Source organism: Nannospalax galili, unplaced genomic scaffold, assembly GCF_000622305.1.
Source record: "Nannospalax galili isolate Female #2095 unplaced genomic scaffold, S.galili_v1.0 scaffold455, whole genome shotgun sequence".
NCBI lineage: Eukaryota > Metazoa > Chordata > Mammalia > Rodentia > Spalacidae > Nannospalax > Nannospalax galili.
In genome coordinates, this window is record NW_008335815.1 from 317,981 (window position 1) to 333,935 (window position 15,955).

At 41.7% G+C, this 15,955-nt stretch overlaps 1 protein-coding gene across 4 annotated transcripts in view; it reads right to left on the minus strand.

Moving 5' to 3' along the window:
* The window catches only part of LOC103731999 (myomegalin), a 243,565-nt gene that overhangs the window by 172,706 nt on the left and 54,904 nt on the right, over nt 1-15,955 (minus strand). For all 4 annotated transcript variants that reach the window (XM_008830514.2, XM_008830515.2, XM_017797497.2 and 1 more), the window contains exons 2-3: nt 11,956-12,011; nt 5,466-5,617 (exon numbers count right to left, since the gene is read on the minus strand). In XM_008830514.2, the coding sequence (XP_008828736.1) occupies nt 5,466-5,617; nt 11,956-12,011 (208 nt within the window). The remainder of the gene's footprint in view (nt 1-5,465; nt 5,618-11,955; nt 12,012-15,955) is intronic.

Genomic DNA, 15,955 nt, shown 5'->3' on the forward strand with positions numbered 1-15,955 from the left:
ATGTAGTTTGTCAGTAGCATTAATTTTCCAAGGCTGTAATCATAGAAAAATAGTCAAGAAGCACCAAAACCTCAGAACCTAAAGGCAGCAGAGGCATGACCCAGATTCACTAATTGGCTAAAGACACCCACACCATGATAGTTCCATTCCATGAAGGAAGAAAAGGTAAAAATTCTCTCCATTGTAGTTTTTTTTCTTCTTTTATTTTCTTCTACAGACTTCATGGTCTAAGTGGAAAAGTTTGCCAGGATGGGCAGGACCTCAGGAGGCTGAGTCACTGTGGTTAGCTCCAGCAGCCTGCCAGGGAAAGCTGGCTTCAGTTAGAGCTAGAGAACACTGCAGTTGGTTTTGCTGGCATATTCACGTTAAAGGCCACATTATGAGGACATGGGTGAATGCGGAGCAGGAGCGGAGGCCTTCTCTTGACTTTATGGCCAAAGATACCCACCCTCCATGGCTCTTTGGTGGTTTGGGCTGTCTTGATTCTGTGCATAAAGCCACATTGTACACACTGCCAACTTGAACCTCCCTGCTCTGAATGGTCCTTTCATTCCCCAAGAAACTTGGAATCAGTGGAGTTGTCTTGGCTCTTTATAACTGTATAATTTTGAGCAAATTATTTGAACTTTGGTCTCTCTGCTGGTATAAGGAATGTAATACTAATATCTATATCCTAAGTTCAGAAGATGAACTGGAAATAATTAAAATATTATAGATGCAGAAAAGCATCTAGCATATAAAAGTATGCAATGAACAGTATCCGTTATTTGCTACTAATTCAATTTTCTTAATTAGCCCCATCAAATATCATTTTTAAAGTCTCTGCTTCTTTCCATTCCTAATTCCTATTTCTAATCCATCCCTATTTCTAATATCATCATTCCAATTTAGGTGAAAAATACATGTCCCAGTTTTCTACCTACTGGATCAGCCAACACACCAATACCCGCCTTCGAATCATTCACTTATGGTGAATACCAAGTCATGACAAGAGAAATACAAATCCCCTGGAATGATTAATCTTCAGTAGTTGTAGGGAATAAGGATACAGAAGAATGAAAGAGCAAATGGCTTAGAATCAATGCAATAAAATGCATGTGATAATATTAGGGTACAAAAGTAATTTTCAGCATAGCTGGAGAAGTCTGGTAGAATTCTAATCTGTATCAACTTTGACAGGAAGAACTTAGGATCCATTCCCAAATGCCCATCCCAATCCTGTATTTCTCTGACTTTCTCTTCAAACCCTAGAAGCATGAAGCCCTCTTCAGACACAAAATTTTCAACATGTGCCTTCCTTCGAGGACAACTACCCATTCTTCATCCCATGACTGCAGAATGCCTGTTTTAAACCTCCATCAGCACCAGACTTTTACCAACTAAGCTCCCCAACCTAAAACATATTTTGTTGAGTTCAAGGCCAGCCTGATCTACAAAGAAGTTCCAGGCTAGCTGAGGTCTCAAAAAGACCAAAAAAAAGAACATATTTTGTGTTTTAGGTCACAAAAAGGACAAGTGGGTCAAAGCTGAGAGATGGCTCAATGGTTAAGAGGACATACCGTCACATATTCCCCACTCCCTACCACCCCCCACAAAAATTTAAAATAATAAAAATATATCTTTTTTTTTTTTAAAAAGGACAAGTGTTTTCGGCCTCCTATTATGAGATATTTAGCAAGTCTCTGATATTCTTTATGCCTTTAGTTCCTCATTTGTAACTAGGATACCAATTCCTTTAGAGGATTGTGAACAGGAAATGAGAGAATATAGTGCATCTCAGTAGCTGATGCATAGTGATTCCAAATCATAGCTGGTACTCTCTATGAGCTGCCCCGCAGTCATCATCCCAGAGATGCTGGGGCTCGGATGGCAGCTGTCAGAATCCAGAAAACATTTTCTCAGTAAGAAGGAACTACATCTCAACTTGTAACTATGGTCATTTATAGGTAAGAATTATTTCTGATTTACTATCATTGTATATAAACTGTAAGACCATGAAAAAGTCACAATTTCTGTGAGCCTCTGGTTCTTTCATTTAAAAAATGGAGAGAATGATGTTTGACAAAGACATAGTAAGGCAGTTTCTGAGAACCACTGCTCAAGTGCACAGCTCTGAAAAGGATAGAGATCCTCTATCAATGAGTCTTCAGGGGTGGGGAGCCCCATTTATAACAACAAGACAAAGCCAACAAGGTTAAAAAAAAATTAAGTCATTTATTCAAAAACACAAAAGTAGCACATGTTCTAAGTAACACTCTCTTTCATCGACCCCACTGGTCTCAGCTGACAAACATACCAGAAAGAGTGAGGTTCAGCAAGTCAATTGTGCAGGTCATTTCTGAGTCCCCCCCAGGGTGTCATTTCCACCCCAATTTACTGTTGAGTGCAGAGAATGAACAAACAGAAAAAGAAAGCCACTGGATTATTAAAGTTTTGCCCCATTTGTCCCTTTTTTTCTACATTAATGTCAATTGTCGTTTTCACTTGTTAACTGACCCATTTTGTTTGGGTTCTGTAACATCATAACATGCCTGTATTTATATTTTTTTATCTATTGTATCTTATTCTGTATATTGTACATTATGCTGGTAAATTGTCATGTGCTGTTTGAGTTCAATGAGGAGATGGCTCTGGAAGGGGGGATACACCCCACTCACTTCAGACCCAAGCATGTTTATGCCAAGTGTCCTCCAAGACTCTTTATCTCGGAATGGGCTGCCCGTCCCACCCCCAACTCTGTGACAGGGAGGAAAGAGAGCAGTAAAACAACCCGCGAGTAAAAACACTGTGCCCTTGAGAACAGCTAGAAGGCAAACTATTTCCAACGGAGGTTGCTATTGCTTGTCCCATGATATAAAACTCCTGATAGTGGGAAAGAAAAGCTAAAAGTTCAGCCATGGGATGTTTGGCCATGAAGAGAAAGCACCATTGGGGATTCCAGCTAACTGGCTCAACAGAACTTCCCCAGTGGATTGCCGCTGGATATTTTGAGTACCTAATTTGATATGTCTTGCCATCTGTCTATCTGTCTATCATATATCTATCATCTACCTATCAATCATCTATCTATCATCTATCTCTTGCTATTTGTTATTTTACTTTGTCTTGTTATATATTTAATAAACACATTCAAAACAGAAAATATGACTATAATAGATCACTCTAGACCATACAGAACACTTTGCAATTGAAGTAACTCCTTAGATTACTCCCTAGAGTTCCTGCCTCAGCAAATACTTTCATATTACGGATGAATTACTTTTTACCGAGTCAGTACCTTTAATACTCCCTCCTTGTTCAGACTCCCTTCTTATCTCCTTCTAACACAGTCTCTTTCTCACTGTCAATCTATGAATTGAATTTCTTCCTTTCCCCTGATTTTCTCTTTGTCTAGAATTTTACAGTGCCTCTGACTATCAAACTTGAACTCAGCTTTGGAGATCTCAGTGTACAGTCCCTATTACAGCTGTTCTCTGACAGGAAGCCCTTCCATAGCTCTTTAATAAAATTAGATATAGTTTTGCAAAATCTCAATGTATACTGTTCTTATCTCCGTGAAAATACCTGTCACCTTACATCGGTAAGCAATGCATTGTCTGTATTTCTTATACTGAAACTAAGGGCAGGAATAGTGGCTTACTTAAACTGACCAAATATTCATCGCATGAATAAGGATGAATCCAGGCCACTCATCCCAAGCCTATACTCCTTTGATTTTCTCTTCAAATCCTCTTCTGAAGCCCTCTTCTGGTACAAAATCTTCAGCATATCTCTTCCTTTCCTGGAGAGCAGCCACCCATCCCCCGTCAATCTAAGGCTATGGAATGCATATTTTAGAATGTATAGAACATGTCTTGCTATTTTTCCATTTTTTGGGGGGGGGGTGTGGAATATCCTGATCCTCCAGCAATGATACGCTTTTCTACAATGTTTCTCCTGATTTTCAAGTGTCTTGCAGAAGTGCATCACGTCTACAAGATGGACCGAAGGGTTTAAGGATGAACACGTGTATTTGTACTTGGTAGGTTGGCAATTTTGTCTTGTTACTTATCTCTTAACACACAGAGGGGAAGGATTTAAAATGCTTCGGATTCTCTCCATCACAGCTTCATTTCTGATGGTGATTCTCAGCATTGAAAAGTAAGGACTAACCCAAGATATAAGACCTAAACTCTAAGAGAAAAGGACTTGAGAGTGATATTTGAAAGTCAGCCGACCCTGCTGGTCCCACAGCTCAGCCCCACAGCATCCAGCCATCCCTCCTTCCCGTGGATGCAATAGCCCTCATTCCTATGCTCCCAATCACCTCTCGACCAAAGGCGCATGTGCACAGACTGCCTTTCAGGGGCACCCCACACAGCTCCGAGACACTCTGCAGAAAGTCTCAATCTTTGTGCAGTAGCAGATCCAAAAGGTGGGAAAAAGGAGGGGGGTGGAGGTGCTGCCCCCACTTCCTACCACCGCACACAGCTGTTCAGAGCGTCCGTCTTCAGAAGTCATTGAATATTCCTGAAGACTCTCTATGCCTTAAAAAACACCAGTATCCATGACAACTCTGAGCAAATAAGACCAAGAGTAAGCAAGCTGTTCAGTTCTTAGGCACATGTTCACATGGGGCGTTACTGCCCACAGAAATATCTGGTAGGATCTATTTGAAGTCCCAGTGAACATTTGTAGTTACAAGCTGAGGAAAGTCAACAATGAACCCATTGTAAAACGGTGGTTTTTGAAAATGTGATCTCATTGTTTCATGTTCTAAGCTATCGGATGAAGATTAAAAAGAAACCCACTTAACTGAAGACCTAAGCACGCAGTACTCAAGTGAGATCTGCTCCTCGGGTTGTCCCGCAGGGGGCATCAAAGAGCTGTTTCTTTTTTTAGAACATGGGTGTTAAATTCTGAGTGCCTCTTTCTTGACTATATAAATCCCACTAGACAGGTTCTACTGTATAGACTTCCTAGGGTCAACCTGGCTCACAGGTCCCTGGATATCTTTATTAGGTTATCAGTTTTTGCTGTTAGCCAACTCTAAAGACAATCAAGGAGTTTCAAGCAATTCTGCCAGATTCTTGTTAAAAAATGAGTGGTTCTGAGTTCCCTCATACAACAGATAGTACCTGGCTTTCTGGAATGGTCCAAGCTAGCTACAGAGAAAATAATGCTAGCTCACTGGACTGAGGCTCATAATATTGAAACTACAACTTCTCAGGGTGTCGTTTAAACTTCCTGTGTTTATCTGAGAAGTGAACCAGGAAGATAATGCTAAAACAGAATTCATTGGTACAAGCAATTAATTGTCCAAAAACCACAGTCCAGCATCTGGCTAACAGCACGTGCTTTTGGGAGCATATATTTTTGAAAGGAACACAATTACGATGTTATATATAGGCCATATTTTTATAAAACATTAGTATTCCATATCCTTGCTTCTAATTGGGATTAGAATCCTCACACCCATGTCTTACCTTCTCAAAGTCTCGAAGAGCCTGGGTCTGCACCTGAGGGGGCTTCTCAAATGCTCTCAAGGAGTGTGTCTGCCCAAAGGGAACCTTCTCACCATTTCTCCAGGCCTGTGACTGAACTGGAGGGCCTCTATCTTTTGTGTCGCTAAGAAAAGCTGTCAGTGAAACAGAACGATAACAGACGTTTATGTAATAAAGGCAGCAGGACTGTTCTGACACATTGCAGCAGAATTTAGTTTCTGTGAAACACAAACCAATTTTAGCCCACATAGAAAGGATTTACGTTCAGTATCCTGGCATAGTTTGTGTCTGTGCCTCTTTGCAATGTGATTCTTATATTCCTCTGATCAAGTATAGACCATTTATCCACCCCCTTGATTGACCAACAAAACAAGATAAAAATGATACTACAGGCATTCGGAAGCTAGACCTGGCAACGCTTTGCTTTTCCTCTCCTGCCTTCTTGGCACCGCATACAGCCACGTGTGATGCTGAGTCTTCAGAGCACTGATGTGAAAGAAGGTTCTGACTTTTTCTGGTTCCCTGTCTAGAATTTGTAATGCTAACTACTCTTGCCTTTACTTCTCCTTCACATCCCCTATTCACCAGTCAAAGCCTTTCTTTTCTCCTTATAGAGAAGAGTTATGTAATTTGGGAGTCTTTTAGATAGACCCACTGAAGGGGTACCCCAATTGCCTCACCCTGCATCCCTGTTCAGCATGGAAAAAGCCAGAGTGGTCTACGTCCTGATTCTCTATCAGCAATTTGGGTAACCTCTTCAGAGGATGGTGTGGTAAGAATAGGAGGAAGGAATTTGCTAGGCAGTTAGGGTAAAAAAAGACCCCAAAGAAAAGTAGCCAGTTTCTTGACTAAAACTCACAATGTCCTTGGGCCCCTTAGCAACATACTCTGTACCAAAAACAAAAAATGACAAAAATGGGGCTGGAGAGATGGCTCAGCAGTTAAGAGCACTGACTGCTCTTGCAGAGGACCCAGGTTCAATTCCCAGCACCCATATGGTGGCTACAAACCATCCTTAACTCCAGTTCCAGGGGAATCCGAAGCCCTTCTCTGACCCCCTCGGCATTGCACAACACAGGTGCACTCACATACATACAGGCAATACACTCATTCACATAAAGTAAAAATAAATAAAATATATTTTTTTAAACGACAAAAGTATTTGGGAGCTCTTCTCTAATCCCTAAAAGATTTTAGGGTTACCTCTTCAGAGGGGGAATGTTAGAGTAGCAAAAAGCCCCATTTAAAAAGAATGAACAAAAGAAAGAAAGAAAGAAAGAAAGAAAGAAAGAAAGAAAGAAAGAAAGAAAGAAAGAAAGAAAGAAAGAAAGAAAAAAGAGAGTACATGAAGTTGTCAGAAAAAAGCAATGGGGAGATATGGGAGGTGTTGGAGGGGAGGGAGGACCACAGAGGAGGCACAGCAGACAGCCAGGACTGTGCTCTGAGGCAAAAAATGTAGAAAACTAGATCTTGTCTTGGCTGACAGAAGGCAACAATGAGACTCAGCTTATTTATTTATTTATTATTTATTTATATTTTGCTTTTTGAGACAGGATCTCCACGGCCTGGAACTCACTATGTAGCTCAGGCTGGCTTCTATTTCACAGAGCTCTGCCTGCCTCTGTGTCTCAAGGGCTGGGATGAAAGGCCAGCCTAAACTGTTATTTAAATTGGAGCAAAGGAGCTCTGGATGGCCCTGACCCCATCAAGAGGTTATGGAGACACAGGGACAGAGGTACTAAGGAGCAAGAGGCAAACTGTCACCCTATGTTCCCTTTCTTTTCCTTCCTTCCTCCCTCCCTCCCTCCCTTCCTTCCTTCCTTCCTTCCTTCCTTCCTTTTTCTCTCTCTTCCTTCCTTCCTGTCTTTCTTTGTCTTTCCTTCCTCCCTCCCTCCCTCCCTCCCTTCCTTCCTTCCTTTTGGACTCTCTTCCTTCCTGTCTTTGTCTTTCCTTCCTTCCTCCTTCCCTCCCTCCCTCCCTCCTTTCCTTCCTTCCTTCAATCCTTCCTTTCTTTTTGTAAACTTTGAAGGATCATATTATAGTTTGAATCTTAAGTATCCATCAAAGACTCATATGCTAAAGGCTTGGTGGCTAGCTTGTGGTGCCACTGGGAGGAGGTAGGACCTTTAGGAGGTGGGACTTGCTAGACAGAAGATAGGGACATGCCCTTGAACGGAATATCGGAACTCTGGCTCCTTCTTTCTGTCTCTTTGCTTCTCAGCCGCCATGAGGTGAGCCACTTCCTCTGCCATGCATGCCTGCTGTGATGTGCTACCTCACACAGGACAGATAAGAAACAGAACCAAGCAATTGGGGACTGGAATCCCTGAAACCATGAGCCAAAATAAATCTTCCTTTCAAGTTGATCTTTTTAGATACTATGTCATGGGACAGAAAGCTGAGGAGCACAGAGCCCAAGATAAAGGACTGGCATGCTTCCATCACTTTATTATGAGGTTTTCAAATGCTCAGAAAAGATTTAAATTCATGTGAGCTAAATGGAAAGGAAAGTTTGAAGAAAGAATAAAGGTGAACAAGCCAATCACGAAACAGAAATGAAAACTTCTACTATTCTTAAAGAGAGAGAGAGAAAGAGAGAGAGAGAGAGAGAGAGAGAGAGAGAGAAGAGAGAGAGAGAACAATCAAGGATCCAGGGTAACAAAGCTCCTGTATTTTTCTTCACTCTATTTTTGTTCTGAAAATATGCCCCCCTCCCAATCCATAAATCACAGGAGACCATCCTGGCTTGTCCTTGTAAGGGAACTAAGAGAAATAAGGATAATTGCTATGGGAAGCCTTCAGGACCTGGCTCTGATGGAAGGTAGGCCTTTTAAGATAAAGGAAAATACAAAAAAAAAAAAAAAAAAAGGTGATTGTAGCATTCTGGGAGAGAGGAAAGAAAGTTTTATGCAGAGAGAAAAAGTTGCTGAAGCAGAGGGAAAACAAGGAAAAGAAGAAAAAACTCAGAAAGATGCTGTGAAGAGACAGGTGGTGAAGGAAATGAAGACAATCAGCAGATTCCAGCACAGGTTTTGTTGTTGCATTGTTTTCTTGCCCAAAGTTGTTTAATTCTCTGTTACATCATTGATTTTAAAGAGCAACATCTGAAAGGTAATTGTTCTAAACTGAACCCTGCACTCAGTATCTTTAGCTTTTTTTTTGGTCTTTTTGAGACAGGGTCTCCCTGTAGCCGCAGCTGGCCTGGATTTGCTATGGAGACCAGGCTGGCCTTGAACTCACAGAGGTCCGCCTGCCTCTACTTCCAAGTGCTGGGACTAAAGGCATGTGCTGCCATGCCCGAAATCTTTAGCTTTTTAGAAAATATTAATTTTATTTTATGTGTATGAGTGTTTTGCCTGCATGTATATAAGTGTCCCATGAGTTTAATGCTCACGGAGGCTAGATGAGGGTGTCGGATCTCCTGGAACTAGAGTTAGGGATCATTGTTAACCATCAGGTAGGTGTTAGAAACGGAACATGGGTCCTCTGAAAGAGCAACCAGTGCTCTTAACTCCTGGGCCATCTCTCTAGTTCCATTTTTTTTAAGAGCTATCACTTTATTTTTAATATTTTATTTATTATTTTTATTTTATGTGTATGAGTGTATTGCCTGCATGTATGTGAGTGCGTGTCATGCAATGCCACAGAGGTCAGAAGAGGACTTTGGATCCCCCTGGAACTGGAGTTAAGGACAGTTAGTAGCCACCATGTGGGTGCTGGGAATCGAACCCGGGTCCTCTGCAAGAGCAGTCAGTGCTCTTAACTGCTGAGCCATCTCTCTAGCCCCTCCAGTCCCATTTTTAGCTTTATAAAATTAACATACTTTTTACACGTATGATTAAATAGCCCTGTCCTTGATGCCTAGAACTAAGTGGGGGTTTAAACAAGAGAAATTTAAAGTTAGTTTTATTTGTGCACAAATTAGTCATATATGAACGTGGTTATTACTTTTCCATTTTCAATTGTCTTTGATGCAGCTTGTATAAAACTGTTTTGTTAGTGTAATGCAATTTTGTGAAGGCAAATTATTATATTGTTGACACACTGAAGGTTCTAAGTAAATGTGATTTTTAAAATTAGAAATGTGAAGAAATGATTTCTTTCACATTTAGGTGAAATTAAATAGGCTACTGAGTGGAGGAAAAATGATAAATTAGAACAAAAATAGATTGCAGTGAGATTAATGGGATGCGGCTGATGGGTGAGCAGCCTTTACAGCAGGGATTGCTCCTGACAACTGAAAACTGGGAGGTTTTAAGCTCATCTCTTCATTTTTCTAAGGTTCAGTGCTTCTGTAAAGATGGGGATAATGATCCTTCTGCTCAGAGCTCTCACATGGAATGCATAAAATAACAAATGGCAGCACCCTCCCAGGTGCCTGTCAGCCATTGGATTTTGTTCATTTCCTTTCCTTGGATCCTTGAGTCAGAATGTAGGACCCAGACCCTCAGAATGTTAAGTATGGGGTGTTGGATAGCTTAGTTGTCAACTTGATGAAACCAGGAAGAGGGAACCTCAATTGAGGAATTTTCCCTACCAGACTGGACTGTAGGAATGTTTGTGAGGCATTTTCTTGATGGTTTGAGTGATGTAGGAAGGCCCAGCCCACTGTACCACCCCTGGGCAGGTGGTCCTGGGTTGTATAAAGCAGGCTGAGCGTGGGCCACTGAGCAAGTTAATTAGCATCATTCCTGTATGGTCTGTGCTTCAGTTCCTGCCCTGACTTCCCTCAAGGATGAACTGTGATCAGGACATGTAAGCCAAATAAACCCTTTCCTCCCCAATTTGGTTTTGGCCATGATGTTTATCAGAACAATAAAAAAGTAAGTAGATCATATGGTAACAATGAGAATTTCTGAATTTAACACACAGTTTTGTATGCCAATCTTTTTGTTTATGCACATGTGTGTAGAGGCCAGAGGTCAACCTTAGGAGTTATTCCTCAGCCACCACCTGTCTTGTTTTCTGTGACAGGACCTCTCACTAGCCTGGAGCTCAGGTGGACAAGGCTGGCTGGCCAGGGGCCCCCAAGGACCCTCCTGTCTCTGCTTCTCCAGTGCTGGCATCCCAAGTGCACACCAACAAGCACTTCACTGACTCCCTGGCCTCTTGAATAGCAATCTTAAGGGACGTTGAAGTCTTTAATTTATTCAACTGAAGACCTACTTTCTTTTCTTAAAATTTATTTTTATTTTTTGTGTATGAGTGTATTGCCTGCATGTGTTTAAGTGCACCCATGTTGTGCAATGCCTGTGGAGGACAAAAGAGGGCGTTGGATCCCCTGGAACTGAAGATATGGATGCTTGTTAGCCACCACGTGGGTGCTGGGATTTGAAACTAGGTCTTCTGCAAGAACAGCCAGTGCTCTTAATCGCTGAGCCATCTCTCCAGCCCCCAAGACCTACTTTCTTATTCAGCATATGAACCATTTAAGAAAAAGGGAAACCCATTTAGCAAATGAGTGAAATCCTCAAACTGGGGGCAAGGTCTTGAAAAAATGTTTCCCAAAAGAAAGCTGTCTCAACCCAGACTCAAAACATAAATAGAGATGCTTTCTCTTAAAGGCAGACCCTAGATTTTAATTTTTATATATGTGTTTAGGAGTGTGAGTATAGGTCATGAAACTAGAAAGAGGACTTTGAAAGGGGGAAAAAGAGATCTTAAGGTGGAGAGGAAGAGGGGAGGATGGTAGAATACCTGTGGCATTAAAGTGAAATGGGAGCTGCCAGAGAAAGGAAGGAGGACCAGCAGCAAGGGGACAGGAGGATGAGAGAGGGGCAGGAGGATGAGGGAGGGGCAAGAGGATGGGGGAGGGGCAGGAGGATGGGGGAGGGGCAGGAGGATCGGGGAGGGGTATGAGGACCAATAGTACACTGCATAAAAATGCTATCATGAAACCCATTACTTCATATGCTAAATTTTAAAAAGTAAATTAAAAGAGAAAGTTGTTTCTACTTTGGTTTTACAATTGAAGTAGGCCCCTGGCTGGCATTGGTACAGTGATAGTGTGCTGTTATTATGACTACATTCATAAGAGCAGATTTGCTAAGGGCTTATTCTTGGCAAGGTCTGCACTAAGGGTTGTTATCACTTAATCTTACCTCGGAGATTAGCATCATTATTATATCCATTTTAATGGTATGAAAGGGTAGAGATTTCATTTTGGTGGCAGAATTTATTTTAATCATTTTACAAGTGACTTCAATCTTGCAATCACAGACCTATTAAAAGCATGAAGAATTCACAGAAGTATTTGAGCTATGATTTACTACACTGTACACAATTACACTCAGTATATAAATCCCCACTGGGGAAGTCCAATGGCAATTATATGCTACAGTAGTATGTGCAAATCTGGAAACTCATGAACATTTGAGGAGACTGACATTGTGATCCTAAAGGGCCACAATCAAGGGAATGATAACCAACAGGAAGCAAAGGTTTGAAAGGACAAGGACCCTGGCAGCCTTACCTGTTGTATTACTTGTTCTGGGAAACATATCGCCATCATCCTCTCCAAAATAACGTCTGTGGAGAAAAACATATCACTAATTAATGAGCTATACATCACATTGCTCCCATTTCTGGGGTACAAGACATCTGTGTGCTGTTTTCACTTATTTCTTTACAAGTATCCATTAAGTTCTTGCTTCAAGTGTTAATTGCTACTGTGGTAAGTGAAAGCAAAACCATAGGGAACTTAGCTAGTGAACGAACGTGGAGAAAGAGACAGTTAAAGCTTGGTAAGGAGGACATCAACCAAATGAAGGATGAGAGCAAAAGAATATTCTATCAGGAGGGAAGAGCAAAGTCCTAAGTCAAGAAGGACCCTGACCTGACTAATGTTGCAGTCAGACCAAGCAGAGCTTTGTGAAATGGTTTAAGGATATTGAGGGGTTTTAAAAAATATATATTTACACAGATCTCTGTGAGTTCAAGTCCAGCCTGGTCTACATAGTGAGTTCCAGGACAGCTGGGGCAACAGAGAGACCCTGCTTCAAAAAGACCAAAAAAAAAAAAATAAATAATAATAATAATATATATATATATACATATATTTACTATTTTATTTTATGTGTATGAGTGTATTGCCTGCATGTATGTGAGTGTACCCGTGTCATGCAATGCTACGGAAGTCAGAAGAGGGCATTGGATTCCCCTGGAACTGGAGTCAAGAACAGTTTGTAGCTGCCATATGGATGCTGGGAATCGAACCGGGGTCCTCTGCAAGAGCAGTCTGTGCTCTTAACCGATGAGCCATCTCTCCAGCCCTGAATATTGAGTTTTATGTGAAGAGGCATGATAGAAACCACAGAAGAACTTTAGAGAATAAATAATAAAGAATCAAATACTTGGACTATAGATAGCTTGTTCTGGCTGCTGAATGAGATGGTGTGGGGAAGAGGACTGGGAGCATCTATATTCCAATAAGAAGGTTCAGTGGTTGTGCTGGATAGCTTTAGTGTCAACTTGACACACCTGGGTTGAGGGAGCCTCAGTTGGGGAACTTCCTCTATTGGACTGGCCTGTGGCCATGTCTGAGGGGCATCTTCTTGATGGTGGTGCCACCCCTGGGCAGGTGGGCCTGTGTTGCTTAAGAAAGCAGGCTGAGCAGGGGCCAAGGGAGCAAGCCAGTAAGCAGTGTTCCTCCATGGCCTGTGTTCCACCTCCTGCCTCCAGGTTCCTGCCCTGATTTCCTACCTTAGGCTCCCTGATGAACTGTGACCTGGGAGATGTAAAATAAATCAACCTTTTCCTCCCCAAGTTGGTATTGGTCAGAGTGTTTTGTCACAGCAATGGAGAAACAAACTAAGACAGTAATTGGTACCAGGAGTGGGGTGTTGGCTGTGAAGAACCTGACCATGTCGGGTTTTGAAGAAATGTGGAAGACTTTGGAAGGTTGGGCTAGAAAAGTGGTTGATTGCTGTAAGCGGAGCTTAACAGGCCATTCTAGTAAACGCCTGGAAGAAAGTAGTGCTGAGAACAATGTAGTTCCAAAGGGAAATAAGGACTTAAGCAGCACTTGGGATATTTTGGCAGAGTCTGGCTGGAGTCTGCCCTCAACCAAAAAGCTTGTCTGAGGCTAAGTTGAAAAGCCATGGACTAATTTTCCTGGCAGAAGAAATTTCAAGACAACCTAATCTAGAAATGGTGGTGTGGCTATTAATGGTGAATATTATGCAGATCTACCATGAAAGAGCACAAATGGGGCAGAAAGAAATACAGTTTGGATTGAGAAAGAGCACTAGGAAGATAAATGTTGGAGCCCTGGCATGTGAAGAAGAGGATCCCATTGATAAGGAAATTAAAGTGATTAAGGAGGGGCCTAGAGAGTCAAACTTAAACAAAGAGAGAGTGCCTCCAGGACAAGACCACACCCAGTTAAGCCTCCCACTTGTGAAAGGAAAATGCTGCAGGGGCCGCTGAAGAGAAAAGCTTATAAAATGGATAAAGCAGGCTGGAGTCCACCCCGAACTTGCAGTCAAACTTGGCAGTGTTGCTCAGCTGGTGCTTGCTGTAGAGGCATGAAAGATGGAAGAGTGAGGGGGTCATAAGTTCTTCCTCTGAGATTTCAGAGAGCCTTGGAGGCCAAGCAGCATGAAGCAGGGCCCTGCCTACAGAAGGCCCTGATAGGCCATTGCATGAAGCTGTGAAGGTGAAGCCTGGTTGGCAATGGAGATCCCAAGAAGTTTGTGATGCCAGAGCTGTGAGGCAACTGACAAGAAGACCTGCATACAGGGAGTGGTACCAGCACAAGAGAGAGATGTGTGTTGCACGCAGCAAAGCTAGAGAGGCTGAGCCACCTAAGCCCTTTGGAAGTAAAGTCCCAGAAGTTGGACATGGAGCTACTGGATTTGGTGTTTGCCCTGCTGGCTTTCGGTCTTATTTTGGTCCAGTATTTCCTTATTATGCCTCCATTCCTCCCTTTTGGAATGGTAATGTGTATTCGGTTCCACTGTATGTTGGGAGTATGTAATTTGTCTTTTGATTTTATAGAGGCTTACAGTTAAGGTATTTACCTGAACCTCAGAAGAGAATTTGGACTGTGGACTTTTGAATAGTATTGAGACTTATAATGACTTTGGGGACTTTTAAAGTTGGACTAAATGCATTTTGCATTTCATATGGTCATGAGCCTATGGGGGCCATGGGGTGGAACGTGGTGGTTTTATTGAATACTTCTTACATCTGTCCTACACCCACTGTGATGTACTCTTCTTTGCAGGTGGACAGAGTAGTGAATGAAGAATGAGCATTGCCCTCATGGAGCTCAGAGTCTGGAATACAGAATAAGAAGGCCAGTATTTGACAAGCATGTTTCCTATTACTTCATGAAACCTTCACATTTATCTGTGAGTTCAGTGGGGAAAATTACCATACTCCTACTTCATAGGTTAAAAACTGAGGCTTCATATTCTAGTAACTGTTACAGTAGCAAGAAAAGCCCCTTTAAGGGCCTGGGTGGAGACCTGACATTCCAGTTTTGCAGTTCAATCACCTGGCATAAGCTCAAATACACCCTTCTTTCTATAAATTGCTTGGGTCAGTGTTTCTATCACAGCAACAGAAAAGTGACTAATACAGTGGTTTTAACAAAGACAGTAGAGAGAAACACCAAAAACTTTTAGAAATGTTTAGGGAATTGAGCTGACACAGAGGGGCTGGGAATGTAGCTGAGCTGGTAGAGTGCTTGCCTAGCATGAAGCTATAGGTTCAATCTCCAACACCACATAAACAGGACACAGAGGATGCATGCCTATGCATGCCATGCCCTCAGTAGGTAGTAGCAGGAGGATGTTCAAGGTTATCCTTAAGTTTGTAGTGAGTTTGAGGCCAGCCTGGGCTATAAGAGACCTTCTTTTTTGTTTGTTTTTGTTTTTTTAAAAAACATAATTGATGCAGAAAACTTAAAATGCAAAGTCCATTCATTCATGGCAATATTAGTAATAGTAACTACTAATGATTCCAAAGCGAGGTTTACATCTGTCAAATCTGTCAAGTAGAAGCAACACTATCATCCTTAGCACAGAGGGAGAAAGGATCTCAGAGAATAGTCAACACTTGTCAAACTCCTTCATGTTGTTAGGCAGGTTCTTCCTTTCTTTCTTTCTTTCTTTCTTTCTTTCTTTCTTTCTTTCTTTCTTTCTTTCTCTCTCTCTCTCTCTCTCTCTCTCTCTCTGTCTCTCTCTCTTTCTTTCTTTCTTTTTTTCTGGCAGCACAGGAGTTCCACTAGGGTCTCCTGCCTCCCAGGGGATCAAAGTACCCTTGAGCTACAACCTTACCCCAAAAGCCTAAATTCTTATTGAATCTAAAGAATAAAAACTTTACCAGAAAATAATGATAAACAATATTCAACAATAATTTTAAGTTTTTGAAGGGATGATTGGTCAAGTAGGAACAAAAATATTTGCTTTAAAACATCCTTTACTAAGTTGCTGCAAGCTATAGATAGTCACAAATGGAAAAAAAAA